At 35.9% G+C, this 22,532-nt stretch overlaps 3 protein-coding genes and 1 long non-coding RNA gene across 4 annotated transcripts; 3 read left to right on the top strand and 1 right to left on the bottom strand.

The window, feature by feature from the left end:
* Positions 1-607: 607 nt before the first annotated feature.
* Positions 608-2,186, bottom strand: LOC114286782 (peroxidase 5). The gene is made up of 2 exons (XM_028229995.2): positions 1,753-2,186; positions 608-1,559 (listed from the first exon to the last, which is right to left on the bottom strand). The coding sequence occupies exons 1-2, from the start codon at positions 1,999-2,001 to the stop codon at positions 786-788; spliced, it is 1,023 nt and encodes a 340-aa protein (XP_028085796.2). The 5' UTR covers positions 2,002-2,186; the 3' UTR covers positions 608-785.
* A 2,777-nt stretch (positions 2,187-4,963) lies between these two features.
* Positions 4,964-6,472, top strand: LOC145804762 (peroxidase 5-like). The gene is made up of 2 exons (XM_082899786.1): positions 4,964-5,359; positions 5,547-6,472. The coding sequence occupies exons 1-2, from the start codon at positions 5,117-5,119 to the stop codon at positions 6,321-6,323; spliced, it is 1,020 nt and encodes a 339-aa protein (XP_082755912.1). The 5' UTR covers positions 4,964-5,116; the 3' UTR covers positions 6,324-6,472.
* A 6,783-nt stretch (positions 6,473-13,255) lies between these two features.
* Positions 13,256-14,223, top strand: LOC145803851 (uncharacterized). Its single transcript, XM_082897226.1, has 3 exons — positions 13,256-13,543; positions 13,656-13,802; positions 13,900-14,223. Exons 1-3 carry the CDS (start codon positions 13,256-13,258, stop codon positions 14,221-14,223), a joined length of 759 nt encoding a protein of 252 aa, XP_082753352.1.
* Positions 14,224-18,771: 4,548 nt separating this feature from the next.
* Positions 18,772-20,967, top strand: LOC145804268 (uncharacterized). Its single transcript, XR_014345897.1, has 2 exons — positions 18,772-19,018; positions 19,623-20,967. It is a non-coding gene; the product is annotated as an uncharacterized LOC145804268 (long non-coding RNA).
* Positions 20,968-22,532: the final 1,565 nt, after the last annotated feature.

Raw genomic sequence — 22,532 nt, 5'->3', positions numbered from 1 at the left:
GCTGAAGGAGATTCTCAGATGTCAACTTGTAATTTGTTTTGAAAAGAACAAATTAAAATAGAGATTCATTCAAATTCAGGATATATAGTTACCAATTGCCAACATGTTTTTAACTGATGGCAGAGAGAAAACAAAGCCCATTATTATTCGTTTGCAATCCTTATTCCTTTTGAGATTGACATGGTTGTTTGATATATAGGCCTGTAGATTATTTTTTTTCTGCTTTTGATTAGGTTATGGCTCTCTTGTTTTCTTCCCCCTTCCGACATGGGAATATATGAATTTTAGGATTTTACATATACGAGTTACATATTTCATTAGTCAATTTCTGTTTGATTGTTAATAAGGTTGTTCCCTTTGATGTCAACAATTCAATATCCTCCATACTTTGCCTGGGCAAGGAACACTCAAATAACCTAGTCAAGAACAGAGAGACAGAAAGGGAGAGCCATATATAATTGTGTGCATGTAGCATTCTTTTAATAAAAAAATAGTGATATTTTAAGTCCATGCAATTATGTGGAATGGAATTAATTATAATAATATTTTAAGTCTTTGGAATGTCATCAAATACCAATAATGAGAGAGGATACGTGTACATATAGAGTTTATTATAAGAACAACAAATCATCAACATTAATTAACAGAATGATTTACACTTGAATCATCAATCAGCATATCAAAAAAATAAATGAAGGGATACAATTATTTCCAAACACTTCCAAATCCCAGCCGCAAAACAACCTATGTACTGTTTAGGAGAAATGCTATTATCTATCATTAGGTTAGTTCACAACGTGACAATTCTTCCTAATCTCACCCAATTTGCCAGTGAGGACGTCAATGTAGCCCATGCGCACCATAGCAGAAGCAAACTTGGCCTCCCATTTGGAACCATATTTAGCATTGTACATCACTGTCTTAGCCGTTGAAGGGCTGCTTAGCAATGTCTGGTCGGAAGTTAGTACCCCACGGTGCTTCCTCAATACTGTGTAGTACTTGTTGTCCAAACGGTTTGGTGTTAGAACATCAAGAGCCACTGTTGGATTGATGCCAGCACCGGCATTGCTTGGAGGGCACTTTGTTTTCAAGAATGCTGCGTAGTTTGGATCCATGGAAGGATCTTGTGGGTGAGTGGCATTGAAGGAGTAAAGGCGGGTGGAGAAGGAAGAGCAATGAGAAACACCAATGGAGTGAGCACCAGAGAGTGTCACCATCTCATCACGTGACAATCCTTTTCTGGCAAAGTTGTCCTCCAGCTGTGTGGCGTTGAAGAAGGGAGCTGGTAAATTTTGTGGAATGTCATCACTCAAAGAAACACGTCCATCGCGACGTCCTGCTGGGACGACATAGTTTATCCCTCCAACTTTGAAGGCACTGTCACGAGCAGCAAAGGCAAGAATGTCCGCGCATGAGACAATTTTAGGGCATATAGCTTCAATCTGGGCCTTGGCCTCATCAATCACCTCGAATCCTCGTAAGCTTGGGTTGTTGGCTGGATTTTCTTTCTCAGCTGGTTTTCCTGGTGTCGAATCGAGTAGCACAGAACCATCACAACCCTGAAAGTGAAAACATTTGGTAACATTAACTAACAAACCGTAGGTGCGAACACGATGCATTTCAATTCTAATTATATATTTCGAGTTGTGTGTTTTATATAATAATATAGATAAAACAATAAACTATTTTATGAGAATGAAACTGCAATAATTATATATTAATTTAGTAAAGGAAGGGATAGGCTATACATACCCTGACAAAGCAGTCGTGGAAATGCATCCTAATGAGGCCTGCAGCAATGCCTGGATTCTTGGAGATGGCTTTGTTCACAGCTTTTCGCACAACTGCCTCAGCAGATGGACATGTTTTTTGATAGAATCCCAGTTTGAGTGGTGGTACTGCTACTGGTGAGGCCATAGCAGAGATAGAAAATGAGAAAATCATAAAGGAAGAGATCAGTAGTGCAGCAAGGACTTGGAACCTAGAGCAATTGGGATCCATATTTTTAGAACAGGAGACCAATCGAAGAAGAGCTGACAAGTATATAGTACAAAGCTGAAGGAGAGACAGCTACTAGTAGAATTGCTAGATATGGAGATTAATAGTTGAGGTGAATAGAGAAGGTGATATAGGAAGCATATATATATAGATAGATAAGCGGAGGAGGAGAAAGAAGATGGATATCATCACTTAATTCTTAAATGCTTTTATAATGTGAAGGGTTGGGATTGGTTTTACTTTTGAAAGCAAAACGTGTGTAGCTGTATTGGAACTGCTTCATGTTGAAGATTTCTTCAGGTTGTCTGTCTTTGAACACTTCTAGCTATCACTACCCCTTCATTGAATGAATTGTCTATATATTAATTAATTTCTTCATATAATGAGTAAATTATATCTGTACATTAAATTAATTGTTTTTATATAAACTTGGATATTCCTTTTGTCCTTCCATACCCTCATATGCCTTTTTTTATAAAGTTAGCTGCCAAGAAAAAAGCAAGAAAGATTTTTTTCGAGAAACTTAGGTCCTGTTTGATTTAATTTTAGAATTATGATTTGAGTGTGGAATTGTACCTTGAATTTTGAGTTTTTTTAATTATGATTTGAAAAGAAAAAAATTATTTAGTTATTAGTTTTGAATAGTTTTGGAATGATTTGTAATTTTTTTTTTTTTTTGAATTGATTGATATATAGAATGCGAGAGAATGTGAGAGACGGAGGAGAGAGGAGAGATGACAAGAAAAAAAGTGATTGATTAATTGAATAATAATAATAATAATAAATAAATAAATAAATAAATAAAAAGAAAAGATAAGAATTTTGCAAGTAATTTTAAATTGTATTTTAAAAATATGTTTAGTTAATCTATTTCATCCAAATTATAATTTAAAAATAAATTAAAATTTTAAAAAGTAAACCAACGGTTACCTTACAATTTTGAACATGAATTACCCTCTCTGTTTTAAAATATTCAAATGTGTCGTTTTCTCAAGCCGTCATCAACAATGGATCCAGCTTGGCACCTTGATAAAGTCATGTTGAAAGTGTAATTATTTTACTTCGTTTCAAATCATAAAAGGAAAAATTTTACAAGTAAAATATATTAACTCATCTTTATTAGTTAGTTGGTTTATTGTTTCAATTTTTCATTTGTCCAGCACATAAATAATGGTCCTGTTTAGTAAAATTTTTTTAAGTTAAAATTTGATAATTAAAATGTAGAAATTAAAAACACCACTTTCACAGTTTTTAAATAATCAATTTATTTAAATTATTTCTGCCTAATAAGTTACAAGTAGAAGTTATATCAAACAGTCTAACACAGACTTTCAAATTAAAATAAGTTATAATCATCTTTTAAAAACTACAACAAATAACCCTAATATCATAGAAGACGGTATGAAATTTGCTTGTGATAGACTAAGACATTATCATTATGTTTGATTAATAAATTTATATAAAAATTTAATTTAAAAAAGAGAGTAAAATATAAATAAAATAAAATTATATTTTATATAGCTTATTTCTTTCCGTTTTTAAATCCTTTTAGTTTGAGTAAACTCGTTTTTGTATAATTTTGACTGACGTAGTAACAAGAAGCTCGTCTCTATTCTTCTTGTCATTAACCATAAACAAATGGAACAATTACACAAACATGTAGAAAAATCGCCTCCCGCGCGTATTTTAAAATTAAGGATTTTTATTTATGTTCAAAAATTAAATTTAGTTTTTAAATCTAATGATGTTGCATTCAATTAAAATATCGAAGTTAATTCTTTCTTATTTATTCTTTAATTATCATCAATCAACACATCATTAAATCTAAAAAATAGATCTAAAAAGTAGATTTGTATATCATTTTCATTTAAAATTTTCAATTGTTATACATACACATAGTTTAACAACTCTCGCCGCGTTATATCTTTGCCATTTGTCTCCTTCATCCATGCAGTCACAGACAGGTAATGTAAATATTATTTGTTTATTTATTATACGAAGTAAATTTATAAGAAAAATAATATATAAGTCTATTTTTTAAATTTGTTTTATAAATCTAATGATGTGTAAGTAATATGATTAGTTAATGATTAGATAAGATATGAGAAAGCGATATTTTTAATATTTTAATTGATTGTTATATCAATATACTTGAAAATTAAATATAATTTTTGATCTTGAATAACCACATTCGATCCATATATATAGAGTTATCTCATCATCTCATAGCTGTCGAAATAGAATACAATATTAAAAAGCAAGGAAAGAATCCACTTCAATTCAATATAGATGGTGGCATGGGGGCACACAATTAACGACATGACTTTGATCTTGCAAAAGCTAAATCCATGGCTGCCGACGGCCGGCCCGCCTCACTAAACCACATATTTTTTAAACCGATATAATTCATGTTCAAAATTAGAAAGTGTCTCCCCTCCCAAAAGAAAAACAATTCTTATTTTTTTTTATTCGAAGCTGACTTTTTTTTAGAAAAGTCATAATGAAACAATAAATTAAAAAAAAAAAATCATATAAATATGTAAAAAGAGGAAACTCTCAAAACATCATGTGATATTATTTATATGATTATATTTTTCTTTCTCAACTACTTAATAAATATCAGTTATAATTCTTACATATAAATTTTTTTATTAAGTGATTGGTTTAGAGTACCATGTAAATAATGTCATATGATATTTCAAAACTATTTAGTAATTACCCAAAAAATAAGAGTTTATATAGAAAGAAATTAATTAATACATAAACAATTCACTTAATGAAGGGTGGTAGAAGTGTTCAAAGACAGACAACCTCAAGAAAACTTCAACATTGCGTTGTGCAATGAAATACAGCTAATAAATACTACACACGTTTTGGTTTCAAAAGTAAAACCAACTCCACCCTTCACATTACAAGAAGCATTTAAGAATTATTAAGTGATCAATCATCTTTCTCCTCCACCCACTTAGCTATCTATATATATGCTTCCTATATCGCCTTCTCTATCCACCTCAACTATTTATCTCCATATCTGGCAATTACTACTAGTAGCTGTCTCCTTCAGCTTTGTACAACATACTTGTCAGCTCTTCTTCAATCGGCCTCTCTCGTTCTAAATATGGATCCAAATTGCTCTAGGTTCCCAGTCCTTGGACTAGTGATCTCTTCCTGTTTGATTTTCTCATTTTCTATCTCTGCTATGGCTTCACCAGTAGTGGTACCACTCAAACTGGGATTCTACCAAACAACTTGTCCATCTGCTGAGGCAATTGTTAGAAAAGCTGTGAGCAAAGCCATTTCCAAGAATCCAGGCATTGCTGCAGGCCTCATTAGGATGCATTTCCATGACTGCTTTGTCAGGGTATGCGCCTATCCTATACCCTTTCCTAAATTAATATATGTTATTGTAGTTTCATTCTCATAAAATAATTTATTGTTTATCTATATTATTATATAAAAAACACAACTCAAAAGATAGTTCGAATTGAAAACACCGTTACTTTCGCACCCACCGTTAGTTAATGTTACTAAATGTTTTTACTTTTCAGGGTTGCGATGGTTCTGTGCTACTCGATTCAACACCAGGAAAACCGGCTGAGAAAGAACATCCAGCCAATAACCCAAGCTTACGAGGGTTCAAGGTGATTGATGAAGCCAAGGCCCAAATTGAAGCCATATGCCCTAAAACTGTCTCATGCGCGGACATTGTTGCCTTCGCTGCTCGCGACAGTGCCTTCATGGTTGGAGGGATAAACTATGCCGTGCCAGCAGGACGTCGTGATGGACGTGTGTCTTTGAGTGATGATATTCCACAAAATCTACCGGCTCCCTTCTTCAACGCCACACAGCTGGAGGATAACTTTGCCAGAAAAGGATTGTCACGTGACGAGATGGTGACACTCTCTGGTGCTCACTCCATTGGTGTGTCTCATTGCTCTTCCTTCTCCACCCGCCTTTACTCCTTCAATGCCACTCACCCACAAGATCCTTCCATGGATCCAAACTACGCAGCATTCTTGAAAACAAAGTGCCCACCAAGCACCGCCGGTGCTGCCATCAATCCAACAGTTGCTCTTGATGTTCTAACGCCAAATCGTTTGGACAACAAGTACTACAAAGTATTGAAGAAGCACCGTGGGGTACTGACTTCAGACCAGACATTACTAGGCAGCCCTTCAACGGCTAAGGCAGTGATAGACAATGCTAAATATGGTTCCAAGTGGGAGGCCAAGTTTGCTTCTGCTATGGTGCGTATGGGTTACATTGACGTCCTCACTGGCAAACATGGTGAGATTAGGAAGAATTGCCACATTGTGAATAATTAATTGATTAAGCTTCCAAGTGTTTGAAAATATTGTATTCTTCATTATTTTATTTTATTTATTTATTTGTTGTGTCAATTGATAATTTAAGTGTAAATTAATTCCTGTCTAAAAAAAAAAAGTGTAATTCAATCATCCTTTTGATTAATGTTGATGATTTTTTGTATTCTTTCTTATAATGAAGAGACTATGTTTCCTCACAATTAGTATTTGACTACTTTCCAAGCCCTGCAATATTTACAATTATAGTAATTTTTTTTTTTTTGATCGGCAAAGAAAAATTTCATTAAAAACATGAAATTTACAGGTTCAAGGAAATAAAACGCACTGAGAGAGATTCGAAGAGTAAAAATTCACTCTCCTACTACTGCTACTCGCGTTCTTACAACCAACCCCTAGCCTCACGATTTTAAATTTGAAAAAACAACAAACAAAATAAATTAAAAAACCACAATCATGAGCCCCCACCTAAAACACAGCTACACACCCCAAACCACACTCTGACTCAAGCACTATTACACACTTGAGCCCCACGCCTGACCCACCCACCCTGCACCAATGACAGACACTCAACCTCCAAACTGTCGGACCCTCAGGCTCCAATGCCGCCGAGCACCCTGCACCACCCGTGACCGAAACTACTCTTGCTTCACCATCGAGAACCACCCGGGACCGAAACAACTCTGCTTCACCGCTGAACAACGACAGCCTCTACTTGCTTCACTCTCCTCTACTTCAGTTGCTGCAGCCTCCTCCTTTGGATCTCCTCCGTGACCCAAACAAACTCCTTCGATTGAAACCTCACCAAACAACGCTGGGCAGTCCCCTCTTTGTTTAACCAGCGCCAATCTCCTCAAAACCGAACACGGACACCGACCACCATAGAAAAGAACGAAAATCACCCCTCAAACTCCCACTCGCACAGGAGCGCTCGAATGGAGATCCTAAACAGCTCTAAATCCTCCACCCCTCAAACTCCTGCTCGCAAAGAAGTGCCCGAATGAAGTTCCTGAACCAACCCACCTCTGTTCAACGCTCCCAACCTAAACCAAGACCCACTGCTGAAGCTGAAACACCATGGCTGAAGCACCACTACCACCGATCCTTTCCAACCGAGAGAAAAACCCACCAAAATCACCCATCAAAGCTATCTTGGGCACCAAAGGAGGAGGCTACACAAAAACGAAATAACCAAAACAACAACCTAAGCAAATCTAGAGATTAGATCTGAAAAGGATAAAGAGAAAACTAAAGGGGCTCAAGTTTATTAGGAGAAAACCCAAGAACACAAGAAGAAAAAAGATAGGCTAGCCGACCGCCATGACCAAAGGCGGCGGCCGGCCGGCCAGCGGTGAGGCCCCGAGGTGGAGGTTTTTAGAAAGAGTTTTTTGAGAGAGTTTTTTAGAGAGAGTTATGTCAATTTTATAAGTCTATTTGTTTATTTACAATTATAGTAATTATTAGACACTTCCGAAGCACCATGTTTGTCTATAAAAAAAGAAAAAAAATACAAGCTAAATCATCCAAGGCCGTAGCTCAATCGAAGTTTGAAACCACTCAGTAGTCATCATAACTTCTAAATAGGTAGACAGTACAGAATGTTGAACATAATTTAAAAGGGCAAATTATACTCATCCCTTTAAAAGTTTAAAGAAAATGTAGCAAATTCTATTTTTTTAGCATAATTGTATTGAGTGTTTTTAAATTTTAATTTATATAACACTTTATCTATTTTTTATCAATAATTTATTAATCAAATAGATAAAAAAAAAGGTTTTATCATATCTTTTATTTTGAAATATATATATATATATATATATATTTATTTTTACACCATCAATATTAATTTTGATTTATTTAATCTTATCGAAAAGAAATTTAGAATAATTATATCAAAATTATGAAAAAAGAAATTCACCTTCTTTTTTTTATTGGCAAAATAAAACCTTTTTTGATGAACAAAGAATTCATTATATCAAGAAAGGAAAAAAAAAAAATGGGTGCAAAAAGTATCATAGCGAGACATACCAATCCTAACTAGGTTGGCACCATTATGTCCACCCAATTCCTTGCTAGCACACCATCAAAAGTTGGTGAACTACCAACCAAAGTCAAGAAAAAACAACAATTGACGTATCAAAACATCACCAAAATAGGAAAAAAAGGAAGATTGTACGAATGGAGAAAGGAGGATGGATTCCGGTATTGAATCAGAGAGGAAGTAAAGGAGGATGGAGAAAGGAAGCTAATGCAAGATTATTCATGATCTTTGTTGATGATCTAACTAGATCTATGTACTTGAAGATGATGGGGGAAATATTCAAGAAGTTTAGAGTGGTGAAGGATGTCTACATTCCTCTGAAGAGAAGGAGAGTGAGGAACACTAGGTTTGCTTTTGTCCGGTATGATTGTGAAGTGGCAGTAGAAATAGCAGTGCAGAAGGCCAATGGGATATGGGTGGAGGATAAGCAACTGGTAGTGAAGCACGCAGACTATGGTAAGAAAGATATGGAAGTCAAAACCCGATATCCTCCTCAAACAAAAGGTTTTCCACATGGTGAAAGGGGCGAATGCAGTGTGTGGAAGCCAGCAGCAGGTGTTTGTACGTATGCAGAGGTCATCAAGAATAGTCATGGTATGGAAAGTGGAATTATGTCTGTCCAGACAGAGGAAGTCGGAAACGGGTGGGTATATAAAAATGTGGTAGTTCGTCTTAAAGTTGAATGTGCCAATGTTAAGATTAAATATGAATTACAGCAGAAGGGCATGGAGAATGTGCTAGTGAGGGATGAAGGAGGTAGGGATGTGTTGTTAACATTCGAATCTAAGGAGTATAGGGAAGATAGTTTGGGAATTGTGAAGGAATGGTTAGGGGATTGGCGCTAGGAAATTGTGATGTGGAATCCTGATTTTCACAGTGGAGGTGAACGTAAGGTGTGGGCCTGCTGCTTTGAGATCCCATTGAGTTTATGGAATAGAACAACTTTAAATAGAATTGGGAATTTATGGGGGGAGGTTATTTGTATTGAAGGTGATATATGCAACCCAGAATTGTTTGAATATGCAAGGATTCAAATTTTAACAAAGTGTATGGAGCCTATTAATAAAGTAATCAACCTGGAGTGCAAAGGTTATTCCTATACTGTGAGAGTGTGGGAACATTTATCTGGGTTGCCAACGAGATTGGTCGGGATGAGTGATTGCTCTATGGAACATGGTGGGGAAGGAGTTTGCAGCTCAAATAATGGTGAGAAGGTGGGTGTAGAAGTAATGGCGACTGATGTGGCTGTAGAAGATGATGATCGGGATGGTGAGTCAGCTAGGGAGCTTGACCAATCTAAGAAGGTGTGTATTGGGGATGGGCCAGGAAGAGTGAGGTGTAGCGATGATGTGAAGATGGAGTTACCAAGGCAGTCTGAAATTGTGGAACCGGAGTCTACTGGTAATGAGCTCGAGGGCATAGTAAATAGCATCATGAAAGTAGCTGGGAGCATAGGCAACGGTTGTGAGGTGGTAGGTCAGAAAAGTAAGGAGCAGGTTGTCACGCAAGGTGCTGTCAAAAGCTTGAGTAGATCTACTATACTTAAACAGGGGGTCTATCTAGAGGTGATGCTGGGTCGGAGTAATGAGGTGGGTCTATGTAATGGGCTTGTGGATATGAGGGCAGGGGGGGGAGATGCAAACCCAAGGTTTCAAGGCTGGTTTTCAAAGTGGGTTTCAGGTTGTAAAAAGCCCTTTAATAATATGTTCAGACTTATCTGAAACACAATGTAACGAATTAAGCTCAAGGAAAAAACTCCAGAAGAATAGAAGGAGGAAGAGAGTAGTTACAAAATCCAGTGGAAAGAAGATCATACAGATGAAACAGGGGTATCTTAAGCTTCCAAAAAGTTATAATCATAAAGGAGCATCCTCTAGTAAATTGGGTCTGAAAGGAGCTTTATGGAGAGCAGCAGCTGCGGCAGCATCAGGTTCAGATTCAACTGCTAGTGGAGTAGCTAGAAGCAAATCATTGCTTAAAGAGGCTCAGGGAACTATTCAGATGGGAAAGCTGCTGGGTATAAACTATAAAGGTAAAGAAGAGGAAGTGTTGACCAAAATTATGGCCCTTGAGGCAAAGGATAGAGCATGAAGGGGAGGGGATGTAGTTCCTACGGATTAATATAGATCTTGGGGGGTCAGAGTTCAGTGTAAATGGTTATGATGAAGCTACTAACATGGAATGTCAGAGGTTTGGGGAGAAAGGAAAAAAAGAGTAAAATTAAGAGAATGTTGAAAGATAGAGGTGTTGATATTGTTCTTTTTCAAGAGACAAAGAAGGACTCCATGTCAGAAAAGGAGATGAAAGAGATTTGGGCTAGGGATAGAATGGAATATATGACTGTGGATGCTGAGGGCTCTGCTGGTGGCCTATTATGCATTTGGGATCCAGGAGTTTTTCAGATGTCAAGTTGCTGCTGTAATAGAAGGTTTGTACTTCTCTCTGGGTCCTTATTCTTCTCCTTTGATTGTGTCTTGATCAATGTGTATGCACCAAATGAAGTGGGTCAAAGAGATAAACTGTGGGAGTGTCTTCTAAAGTTAAGGGAGGAGTATTCTAAGCCCTGGTATATAGAGGGGGACTTTAATGAAATTAGAAAGATTGGAGAGAGGAAAGGCTGCTCTAGGAGAGATAAGGGGATGAAGGAGTTGAATGACTTTGTTGATAGAAGTGAGCTGAATGATTTGCCTTTATTAGGCAGAAGGTTTACATGGTGTAATGCTAGGGAAGGGGAGAAATGGAGTAGTTTTGATAGGGTTTTGGTGGATCCAAAATGGGTGGAAACATTTAATTTGAAGTTGTGGGGGCTTCCTAGAGTAATGTCTGATCATAGTCCTTTACTGCTAATGGAAGATGAGAGAGATTGGGGCCCTAGGTCATTTAGGTTTGTTAATGCTTGGATGTTACACCCAAAGTTCTTACCTTTTGTGGAAAAATGGTGGAGGGAGCATCAGGTGGAAGGGTGGGCTGGGTTTAGGTTATTCCAGAAACTGAAAGAGTTGAAATTAGCACTCAAACAGTGGAATAGTGAAGTGTTCGGCAAAGTAAATACTAAGTTGAAGAAGGTAGAGGATGAGCTTCATATGATTGATTTGTTAGCAGAGGAAAGAGAGCTTGAAGAGGCAGAAAAAAATAGAAGAAGAGAGGCTAAAGTTGAAGCTGGCTATTTAACAAGAATGGTGGAAAGGTTGTGGTTCCAAAAATCGAGGCTTAACTGGAATTTTTTATGGTGATAAAAACACAAGATATTTTCATGTGTTAGTGAAGTATAGGAAGGGGAGAAATGAAATTAATACTCTAACTGTTGGTGATGTGGTGGTTGATGATCCATGTAGAGTTAAGCTTGAGGTCCTAGCTTATTTTCGGAAGCAGTATTCTGAGGATTGACAGCATAGGCCTGTATTGGTAGGTCCATTTAAGTCAGTGAGGGATAGTCCTTGTTTTGATATGTTGGAGGCAGAGTTTACTGAGGCAGAGGTATGGGCAACTATCAAGGGCTGTGATAGGACTAGGGCTCCAGGTCCAGATGGTTTTAACTTGGCTTGCATTCAGAAAGTGTGGAAGGTAATGAAGTCTGATGTGCTGAATTATTTGTTCGATTTCCATAAGAACTGTAAGTTGGTCAAATGAATCAATAGCTTTTTCATTACTTTGGTACCTAAAAAGGAGAATCCAGTGGGGTTGGCTGATTATAGACCTATCAGTTTGGTTGGGTCGATATATAAAATTCTTTCTAAGGTTCTGTCCTCAAGGCTGAAGGCAGTGATTCCTCAGATCGTAAGTGAAAACCAATCAGCTTTTATGGGAAGCAGGAATATTCTGGATGGTGTTTTGGTGGCCAATGAGGTTGTTGACAGTTGGAAGAAGTCTAGAAAGAAAGGAGTGATTATTAAGTTAGATTTTCAGAATGCTTATGACTCACTGAATTGGGATTTCTTGCTCTCCATGTTAGTTAATTTTGGGTTTGGGAGAAAATGGGTGGAATGGATTAAGGTATGTATTACCTCAGCTAGGCTATCTGTGCTTGTTAATGGCTTTCCTACTAAGGAGTTCAGTGCACAGAGAGGGCTAAGACAAGGGGATTCCTTGTCCCCATTTCTATTCATCATAGCTGCAGAGTGTTTAAGCATTTTGTTGAATAGAGCTTTGGATTTGGGGATGATAAAGGGGGTGAAGATTGGCTCTGATGGGTTAGTTTCTTACTCATCTCCAGTTCGCAGATGATTCTTTGTTATTGTGTGAAGCTGATATAATGGAGATAAAGAATGTGAAGAAGATTCTGAGGTGCTTTGAGTTGATATCAAGTTTGAAGATAAATTACCATAAAAGTGTAATTAGTGGTGTGGGTATTCCAGAAGAGGAAATGGCTGAGTATGCATCAGTGTTGAACTGTGAAGTTAAATGTTTGCTGTTTAAGTACCTTGGTTTATCGCTGGGGGCTAACCTAAGTAGGAAAGCAACTTGGCGGCCTATACTAGACAAATTCATAAGTAAACTAGCTGGTTGGAAAAGGAAACTGCTGTTGTTTGCTGGGAGACTTGTTTTAATCAAATCTGTTCTTTCCTCGCTGCATTTGTATTACATGTCATTGTTTAAGTTGCCTCAGGGGATTGCCAGAGAGTTGGACAAGCTTCAAGCTTCTTTTCTGTGGGGTGGATCTGAATTGAAGAGGAGGGTTCATTTAGTAAAATGAAAGGAAGTGGCGAAGCCTGTAGACCAAGGGGGCTTGGGGGTTAGGAGAGTGAAGGAAGTTAATAATTGCCTTATGTTGAAATGGTGGTGGTGGTTTGGTGTGGAAAATAAAGCATTGTGGAGGAGAGTATTGGGCAGTAAATATAGGATTGATGAGGGGAATTGGAGCCCTCAAGTAACCTCTAATGTGAGATGTTCTAAAATGTGGAAGGATATACTACTACAGTCTAAACAGAGTAGTAACCTGGTGGGTATTTTTCTGGACAATTGTAAGGTGAAAGTGGGCAATGGTCATAGAATCAAGTTTTGGACGGATAAGTGGTGTGAAAACTTGTGCCTTAAAGATGCATTTCCACTGTTGTACAGGGTAGTAGTTGATAAGAGAGTGTCATTATCTGCTATGATGGTCAGGAAAGAGGAAGCTGGTGAATGGGTATTTCAGTTTCGAAGGGCTCTGTTTGACTGGGAAAGAGTGGAATTAATCAGATTGGTGAGTCAGATTGAGGCAGGTCCTGTTGTTAGGTGTTACTCAGAAGATGCTCTTGTTTGGAAAGCCTTGGAATTTAGAAGGTATTCAGTTTAATCTATGTATAAATTCTTAGTTGAGTGTTCCAGTAATTGCAGCCCAGTTAGCAAAAGGATTTGGGTTAAACATGTCCCACCCAGAGTTCAATTTTTTGGATGGCTCGCTTGGAAAGGAAAACAAAAGACGGCTGAGTTTCTGCACAGGATTGGTGTTCTGCTTGCTGGTGCATCTGTAGTATGTTGTCTATGCAAATCTGGAGCTGAGTCTCTTATCCACGTGCTTCTATTATGTCTAGTGGCTTGGAGAGTGTGGTATGAAAGCTTAGATGGTGGAATGTTCAAGGAGCATTGCCAGCCTCAGTAGAGGACATTCTTGAATGGTGGTCAGGGGTGGGTCTCACCAAAAAGGAAAGGATGATGTGGAATGCCATTCCTTTACTTGTGATGTGGTCCTTATGGAAACATCATAATGAATGCTTATTTCGGGAGGTTGTCCCAAGTGTGGATGGGATTACGGATCTGATTAAGTTAAAAATGGCTGTGTGGTTCAAGGAAGTATTTAAGGAACATATGTTTTCAGTTCATGATTTCGTATTTAATCTAGAACGCATCAGATTCAGTTTGGGAGGTGGCTACAGTGAGTGAAGTTTATGAGGAGGCCTATTTTTCTAAGCAGTCCTTCTGCAGGCTTTGTCTGAATCTATGCAGTATGTTTTCTGCTGTGTGTGTTGAAGCTTTGCCTCTGTTTCTGCAGTTACAATGTGTTTGATATTAGTTCTGCAGTTTAGTTTCTAAGTTCTAGTGTTGGTTGGGTTGATGAAAGTTTGCTTTGTGCTCTACTTACTCTATAGGCACTTTAAAGTTGAATTCAGATATAGTAACCAATGTTACATATTAATCTGTAGAAAAATTCCTCTGCTGTTTAGGTGGCTCTCAGAGTGTTCTGCTGATAGACCTGCTGATTCATCTCAGTGAAGTTCTGTGGTGCTAAGGATTAGAGATGAAGGGTTGATGCTCTGAGTTGGGTGTCGGTCAGTTGCATCCTTAATGGTCTGTTTGTTGGTTTAGTTTGGCTTTTGTTTCAGTTTTGGGTGCTGAGTGGTGTGCAACCTGCTGGAAATATGCTTGGTGGCTGCCTTCTCTGTTGTATGCTGCTAGTTTGCTCTGTTGCTGTTTTGTTGTGTATACTGCTTCTGTTTTTTTGGTTTTTTCTTTGTGTTGGATTCTCTCCAACTGGAGCTCCTCGCTCCTCTTTATTGATGTACTCTATCTTTTTATATGATTCCACCAATAAAGATTCTTTTTGCTGATATATATTAAAAAAAAAAAAATCACCAAAATTGCATAGCAATATCCCATCAATCTATCATTTGTTTTCAAAACCAAGAAACAAACAATAATTAGCATATCAAAACAACACCAAAAACAACACAACAGCACAGCACCAAAAACAACTTTGTAGCAGCAACAATCAACAGCAGCCCAAGACCGAAGCATAGCACAACAACCACAACCACTAGCAACAACAGCAACTAACAACAACTAGGTTCACTCCAATCCATTAGCAGCCCCATTACGCCTCACTTGATACATCTCCTGATCTGTTGCAAGTTTGACCCAAACTGATTAATTGAATAATCTCTTCCCACCATATTTGACTTCAACAACATAGCCACCCTAACCTTGATAAGATCACATGTCTCTTCACTATTGGGTTGTACCTCATTAAAAATAACATTATGTCTGTGCTTTCAGATAGGCCAAAAGATTGCTACTGGTATTGCTTTCTATATGTAATTCCCCTTTTTGAAACTTCCAACCACTCCACCATTGAAGCATACCTTCCACTGTACCACGTATGACCCATTGCACTCCCAATCATTGGATTATGCTAGACCATATTTTCTACACAAAAGGACAGCGTAACATTAAATGATTTAATGACTCCTCATTTGTTCTACAAAAAACACAGAATAATCTCACTCTTGTGTCAATAACCCCAATCTTATGTAGAAAATCAATTGTCTTTATTCTCTCTTTCCATACCAACCAAGCAAAGAACTGTGTTTTTGAAGCTGCTGCATTGCTCCAGATTAAACCAAATAAGCTTTTTCTAGATCCATTATTCAGCTTACACCAGTTGAACACTGACTTTACACTGAAACAACTAGAACTATTAGCATTCCATCTAATGTTATCCAAGTTTCACATGTAAAGTGTTGGTCGATCCTAATTCCTCCTTCAAATTTCTTAATTCCTCCTTCTTCTACGCCAATAAAATTCTTCTAAAACTGAAAGTCCATTCATCATAATTACCTTTTCTGTCCACCATTTCTTTTAGTGTTACCCCTTAATCAATAGAAACACTAAATAGTCTTGGGTATTTATCTTTCAAATAGAACCTACCCATCCAAGCATCCTCTCTGAACTTAATCCAATTTCAACATTTTCCATATAAAAATTAAAGAGTGTAGGGTTGGAATGTGCTACTGATAGTATATCACCCCAGATCCTTGAGCTATAACAAGCATCCATATGGAAAGGAAACTATCTCCCACCTTCAGCTCCATACTTTTTACAAATCAGATTCTTCCATAGTGCACCATCTTCAGATTCAAACCTCCACCACCACTTTGCAAGTAGACTATCGTTTACTACTTTAATGTCTCTAATACCTAGTCCTCCATGATTTCTACTCACTGTGGTTTGCTTCCACTTCACAAAGTGTAAGTCAAAGCCTCCCCATAGAAATGCTGATTGTATAACATGCTAAATACTGTACGGTTTTACATTGATGATCCAATGCTAGGTTATTTTTTGGGGTTGGATTCTCTAAGTTGGTCATCCAACTTTAGAGAGCATTTGAGTTTGGTGGACTTATTTTGATACCGATCTCGGTGATCTAAACCATTCATATTTTAAACCTTGTTGAGTAGAATATTAATGCAAAAAATTAAGATGATAAAAAATCGATACCTATATGTTTGAATTACATTTATTTTTAAAAAATAGACGATAAATATAATTTTAAGAATAATTATTTATTTATTTTTAATATAAATATGATTCAAATATATAGTTACCGATATTCAATCATCTTAATTTTTACATGAATATTCTATTATAAAATGAACTATTTAGATTATTAAGTCGGCTAAAAAATGGGCCCACCATGGTAGTTTTTTTTTTTTTTTTTTAGTTATTTATTTGTTTTTTATTAACAGGGTAAATTTCATTATTCATATTGTGATTTATGGATAAAAGTACACATGTTAACAACTCAAGAGAAAATATTAAAATATTTTTGTATATAAGTAATATCATTTTGCTAATGATAAATATTTTCATAATTTTTTTGATAGACAAAATTCACTTTAACTCTCTATGATAAATTCACTTTCACATTAGTTTAGTTCATAACTCTATATGATAAATTCACTCTCACTTTAGTTTATGATAAATCATAAGATTCGTTTGGGAGTAAACTGTTTTAGTAATTTTTATTTTATATGTAAAATATAAGATAAAAAAAAATTAGTATGTTTAAGATACTTTTTTTGATAGAACAGATAAACGAAAGTAAATAGTAAATAAACGAAAGTAAATAAATAAGCTAAATTAAATAAACTAAAGCAAATAAACTAAATTAAAATAGATAGAATATTTTAAATAAGAACAGATAAGCAGAAATAAAATAAACTTACAATCGTTTAAATTAACTTACAATCGTTTACTGGAAGTAATCAGAAAATACAGAATTGTTTACTGGAAGTAACTGGAAAATATAGCTTCTACATGCATCTTTAAAAACTGAATTTTAAAACAAGAAACTAGATATTTTACAGAAACTGAGAGAAACTGAGAAAGAAAATTTTGAACTCTTTCCAACTCTAAATTGGTCTTGACTAAGAAGCTTCTTTTATAAGCAAAGTGGCTAATTGTTAAGCTTGTGCACTGGGGACTGTGAGGCCCGCGACTGGAGCTGTGAGGCTTGTGACTTCAAAAGCTGGAAAATATTGTGAAACTTGTGACTTAAAAAGCCTGAAAATAAGAGGCACAAGGGTGCTAAGAGCACCTTTTTGTGATCGAGAACTTTTTTATTCTTTTTTTTTTTTTGTTTTTTTTGTTTTCACTTGCAGTGAGAAAACGTGACTGCACAATTGATTGATGGGGAATCAATATATATCTATATATATCAGCAGCTTTTCTCAAAGTAACACACCAGTGCAACTTTCCTCTACTTCTACCAATGACTTCCAAACATTTTTGTCTCGTCATTTAGGTATTAGAGATAAGGATGCATATCATGCCCTCTGTAATGATTTAGTAGAACATATGTGGCATCTTTATGGTGAACACTAAATTCACCACATCAATACATGTAATTTTGTTTCTAGTTTTGGAATGAAAGGTTGTCTTGTTTATAATCTTCATGTGTCTAAGCACTATATGAACTAAGTAATTCAGAAGTTATGTGATGATCTGCTGTTGTAATGATTCAATCTTTAATATTCAGAATTGTGCAGTGTTCAATTCATGAGAATTACAATGATAATATCACATAAATTTAATAATCATGTCTTCAATTTTGTGTTGATGTGCCACAAATCATAATACCACATCCATTTATGCACATTTCATAATTATGTCTTAAAAGATAATTAGTGATGTTGATCTGCATAATCATAATTTCATAATAATGTCTTTAATTAGTCTTCTTAATGTAATAATAAAACCTCAAAGTACTGCATAATCATTATTTATACATAATCATAATTTCATAATAATGTCTTAATCATAATTGATGTGCCATTGATTTACTGATGTTGATCTTGCCATTCATTTATTACCTCACTTAAAATGCATTCGACATACAAAGTAAAAAAACACTTAATAAGCCTTCAATAATTTGTCTTTAATTATTTGAACATGAATGTAGATAAATGCATTCCACCTACAAATCATAATGTCTTCAATTATTTGTGCACACACTACACTGCATACGTTTGAACCACCTACCATTCATTTTACACATACCAGCTACCATGCATTCAATTCATTCCATGTACCATGCCTCATTTTACACACTGCATAAGGTTGTTGAGTATTAATTTCCTCACCACCTACCTCAAGAATGGAGCCTCTATATCAATTGAAAATTGTATACAAGCCTGCCATCAAAATATTCACAACTTTCACTGAATACCTCTCCCACAGATTGAATACCTCTGCCATCAAAATACACACTGAATACCTCTGCCATCAAAATCCAGAGAGTGTAATTCACAGTGCCTTCAAATTTGGCTTAACCAAAATCTAATCCCAACCTCTGCATATTCAGTATACTGTAAGTGTGAATCCACAGAGTCACCAAGGGAAACATCTGCATCAAAAAAGACAGGAACAAGAACAAGAACAAGCAGACAACATCAAAATCAAGGTAAATTTTACATTAATGGCACGGGTCAACCGGTTGGTCAACGGGCCCTTTGTTTTTTTTTTTTCCCTTTTTAGTGTGTATGCTATATTTTCAGTGTGTATGCTGTATTTGTTCAACTTTATGTTTTATTTGTTCAACTTTAACCTTCTTAGGAGTATAAAATTCATGTTTGAATCAAATTATATGTTCAATATTTGAAAAATTAACATGATGGCTATTTTACAAATTAACTTCTATGTACTGGCATATGCCTCGTTTTATAGTTTCAATATGCACTTCACGAAATTGAACATGTAATATGACAAATGAACATGTAATTAGTATGCACTTCAGTATACAAACTGCATGTAATTACTATGCCTCATTTTAATATCATCATATGTAATTATGCACTTCCGTATGCAGTTCAGTTTATTGAACATGTAATATGAAAATGCACATGTTAGTATGCATACTACAAGTTGGTCATGTTTTTTGATTTTAATATGCATTGTAATATTAAAACTATATTCATTTGAATTCTAAGTTAATATTTTCATTAAGAACACCAAGCCACCTGTAATTCAGGTTTTATATGTAACACATATTTATTCAAATACAACAGATATTGACATCATGCCTAGAACTAAAAGAACGAGACCACAAGTTGGTAAAAGTTCTAACCCTCCACGACGCGAAGAACAGTAGCCTCAAAATCAGTCATATCCTACTGATGATTTTCTCAGTGAAAGTCATGCACTAGCCTTTCCAAACTTCTCCAGCCGGCCGATTGTAACAGGGAGGAGGGTAAATCTGCCATCTCAATATGATGCACTATTAGTTAGTAAACTTGAAGCAATGAGATGGCACAATTTAATTAATTTACCCCAAAAAGTATATCCGCGGCTCGTATCTCTATTTTATGTTCACCTAAGAGGTACTCATGAAGAAGATAGAAATTTCACTCTTTTGTCATACGTGAAAAGAAAGGGTATACAGTTTGATATTCCTACTTTGGCCAGCATTATTGGAGTTGGGTTAGGTGATGAAAATATCCATTTTCAGACTGAGGCTGAGTTAGCTAATATCGTTGGTAATGCTACTGATGTATATACTACTATTTATCGGAGCAGATTTACTGGGACTAATTTACAAGCAAGACATTTAAAACCTTATCTTCGGATTCTCCACCGGTGGATTGTAGAAAATGTCACCCCAAAAAAAGGACATCATGATGCGGTCCCATATTTTAATGCCTATTTGTTATACTGTTTTGAAGTTGGAATCAAGTTAGATTTGTGTTACATAATTATGAAAGAAATGATAATCGCAAATCAAGGTCAATTCATGGGCCGGTCATTACTGTTTGGGGCACTGTTGACCAAAATTTTCAAACATTTTAGGGTTCGCCTTGTAGATGAAACGGAGATCAAAATCCGCTCACCCATTAATCAGTATACAGTGACTCGTGTTGGTGCAGCCTCTAATTTAATGGGAAGTGTTAATGCTGCAGACGATTCAGAAGATGAAGTCCCACCAGATGATGCTCCAGAAGGTCGTCCTGCCAATGTGATGCCATCAAATAAACAACCTCAATATTGGACTGAGTTTTTGGCCATGGAAGAACAACGTTATAACGAACGCGTTCAATGGGAACAACAAATGGTTAATCAGGTCAATTCGTTGGGTACTCAGTTTGATACATTTGCCACTGCACAGAATTCATTAATTCAACAATTTGGTGAATTCCGTGTGGATATTAAGCATCGCGTAGATACGATTGAGCATCGCGTAAATGACATATACCATCACTACTACCCTCCTCCACCACCACCACCACCACCACATAATGACTGTTGATGTATTTCACATTATGTATTTGTTTTAGTTTCAGTATTTGGAAATTTTAACTACAGTTTGTTGGGTCAGTTTGTTAAAGAGGACGATATTAATTAAAACCTATTCAGTTATGACATTGGCCTATGCAGTTATTATCACTTCATATTGTGGTTTTTCATTTTAATGCCTATTTGACAAAGGACATTATTATGTACATTCTGAAAATGCTACAAAAAGGTCATTAACCATTTATGATTTTGTGGTATAAATCATGTTATAGTTGTCATTGGCTTCCCTTGAAATATCATTTTAAAGAAGACGAGGTTAATTAAAAGAAAACCACATTCAAGTACAAGCCAAAGATCTCCCTATGCAAAAAACATGGCAACAATTAGACATTGAACTTGAAATATGGCAAAAATACATGGCAAAAATTCATAAAACCAATAAAACTAACCAAAAGAAGTTAGATGTAATAATTTTAAATAATAAAACCAATAGATAAAACCCACTAATACAGAACCTTTCAAGGCAATCTACTAGTTGATCGAAATAAAATCTGTTGTTGAAGATCTTCGTAGTACGCCCTTTGCATAGGATTTAAAATTGTCATGTCCATTGACATTATTTTATGATCTTCATTTCGTTGTTCTCTTTCATTCATCATAGATAGGAGTTTTAGTTGCTCCTCCCTATCTTCGGCCTGTCTTCGACGCTCTGTAGCCTTCTGCTCACGGTTTATCGCCTTTTGTTCATCTTGCTCAATAGTTCTAGCGGAGATAGTTGATAACACTTCAACAATTTTGGATTGGTTGGCAGCCATTTCATCAAATCTACTATCATGCGTTGTTTGATTCTTCAGCTTCTCTTTCGTTGCCTTAGTACCAATTGGTCGTGTTGATGTATTAGATGGTTGTTCGTGCATCGCATCATTCTGGTTGGATTGAGAAGCCTCAAATTTAGTTGCTAGATTCGAACATGGATCAACATGTTGCGTGCTTCTTTTTGATCGAAATTCATCTCACTTCCAACTTCGGCCAAAATATCCCAACATGTATCAAATGTGAAGTGTTTTTTCTATATTGCATGATACATCCGCTTCGCTTCGCTTCAGTGACCTAAATAAGAAATTACAAAGATTTCAATAACAATTATACATTTAGAAAAGAAAATTGATATTTAATAATACAAATAAATTTTACCATATCTGCCTCAGTTGTTCCACTTTGTTGCCTCAGTTGAATTTGTTCAAGAAAACCACAGAATTTATTAATTGCCTTTTGCATGACAGACCAACGGTGAGACAAAGAAATACAGTTTCGATTTGATTCACTGCTCAATTGTGAGTTAAAATAAACAAGTACTCGCTCCCAAAATATAGCCATAGTCTGACTATTACCAGTAATGGGATCTTGAGAGATTGCTAACCAAGATCTACATAAAGTTTCATCTTCTATAATTGTGAACGCTTTACCACGAGAAACACGAGAAGTTTCTGAAATAAAATGATTATCACTGTTCTGCGTGTTCTGCTCTCGTGAAGATTCTGACATAAAATTAATATTAATATTTTGCTCCAACATTTGTGATTCTTCAAACATTTCGAAATCTTCCATACTTTGAAAAAAATACAGTACACTTACTGAAAAATATTATAATGATATAAGCTCAAACTCAGAATCAAATAATTTATTCA

Source organism: Camellia sinensis, chromosome 12 (genome assembly GCF_055761805.1).
Source record: "Camellia sinensis isolate YWXY chromosome 12, ASM5576180v1, whole genome shotgun sequence".
Classification (NCBI taxonomy): Eukaryota; Viridiplantae; Streptophyta; class Magnoliopsida; order Ericales; family Theaceae; genus Camellia; species Camellia sinensis.
Note: the sequence above shows the minus strand (reverse complement) of the source record. Positions and strands in the feature narration are given on the sequence as shown.

Excerpts from the sequence above, each read along its gene's own strand:
- LOC114286782 (XM_028229995.2), bottom strand. The coding sequence starts at position 2,001 with ATGGATCCCAATTGCTCTAGGTTCCAAGTCCTTGCTGCACTACTGATC. Across the intron at positions 1,560-1,752 it reads TCCACGACTGCTTTGTCAGG|GGTTGTGATGGTTCTGTGCT; the intron begins GTATGTATAGCC and ends TTTCACTTTCAG.
- LOC145804762 (XM_082899786.1), top strand. The coding sequence starts at position 5,117 with ATGGATCCAAATTGCTCTAGGTTCCCAGTCCTTGGACTAGTGATCTCT. Across the intron at positions 5,360-5,546 it reads TCCATGACTGCTTTGTCAGG|GGTTGCGATGGTTCTGTGCT; the intron begins GTATGCGCCTAT and ends TTTACTTTTCAG.
- LOC145803851 (XM_082897226.1), top strand. The coding sequence starts at position 13,256 with ATGTGGAAGGATATACTACTACAGTCTAAACAGAGTAGTAACCTGGTG. Across the intron at positions 13,544-13,655 it reads GAGTGGAATTAATCAGATTG|TTGAGTGTTCCAGTAATTGC; the intron begins GTGAGTCAGATT and ends ATAAATTCTTAG. Across the intron at positions 13,803-13,899 it reads GATTGGTGTTCTGCTTGCTG|CTTAGATGGTGGAATGTTCA; the intron begins GTGCATCTGTAG and ends GTGGTATGAAAG.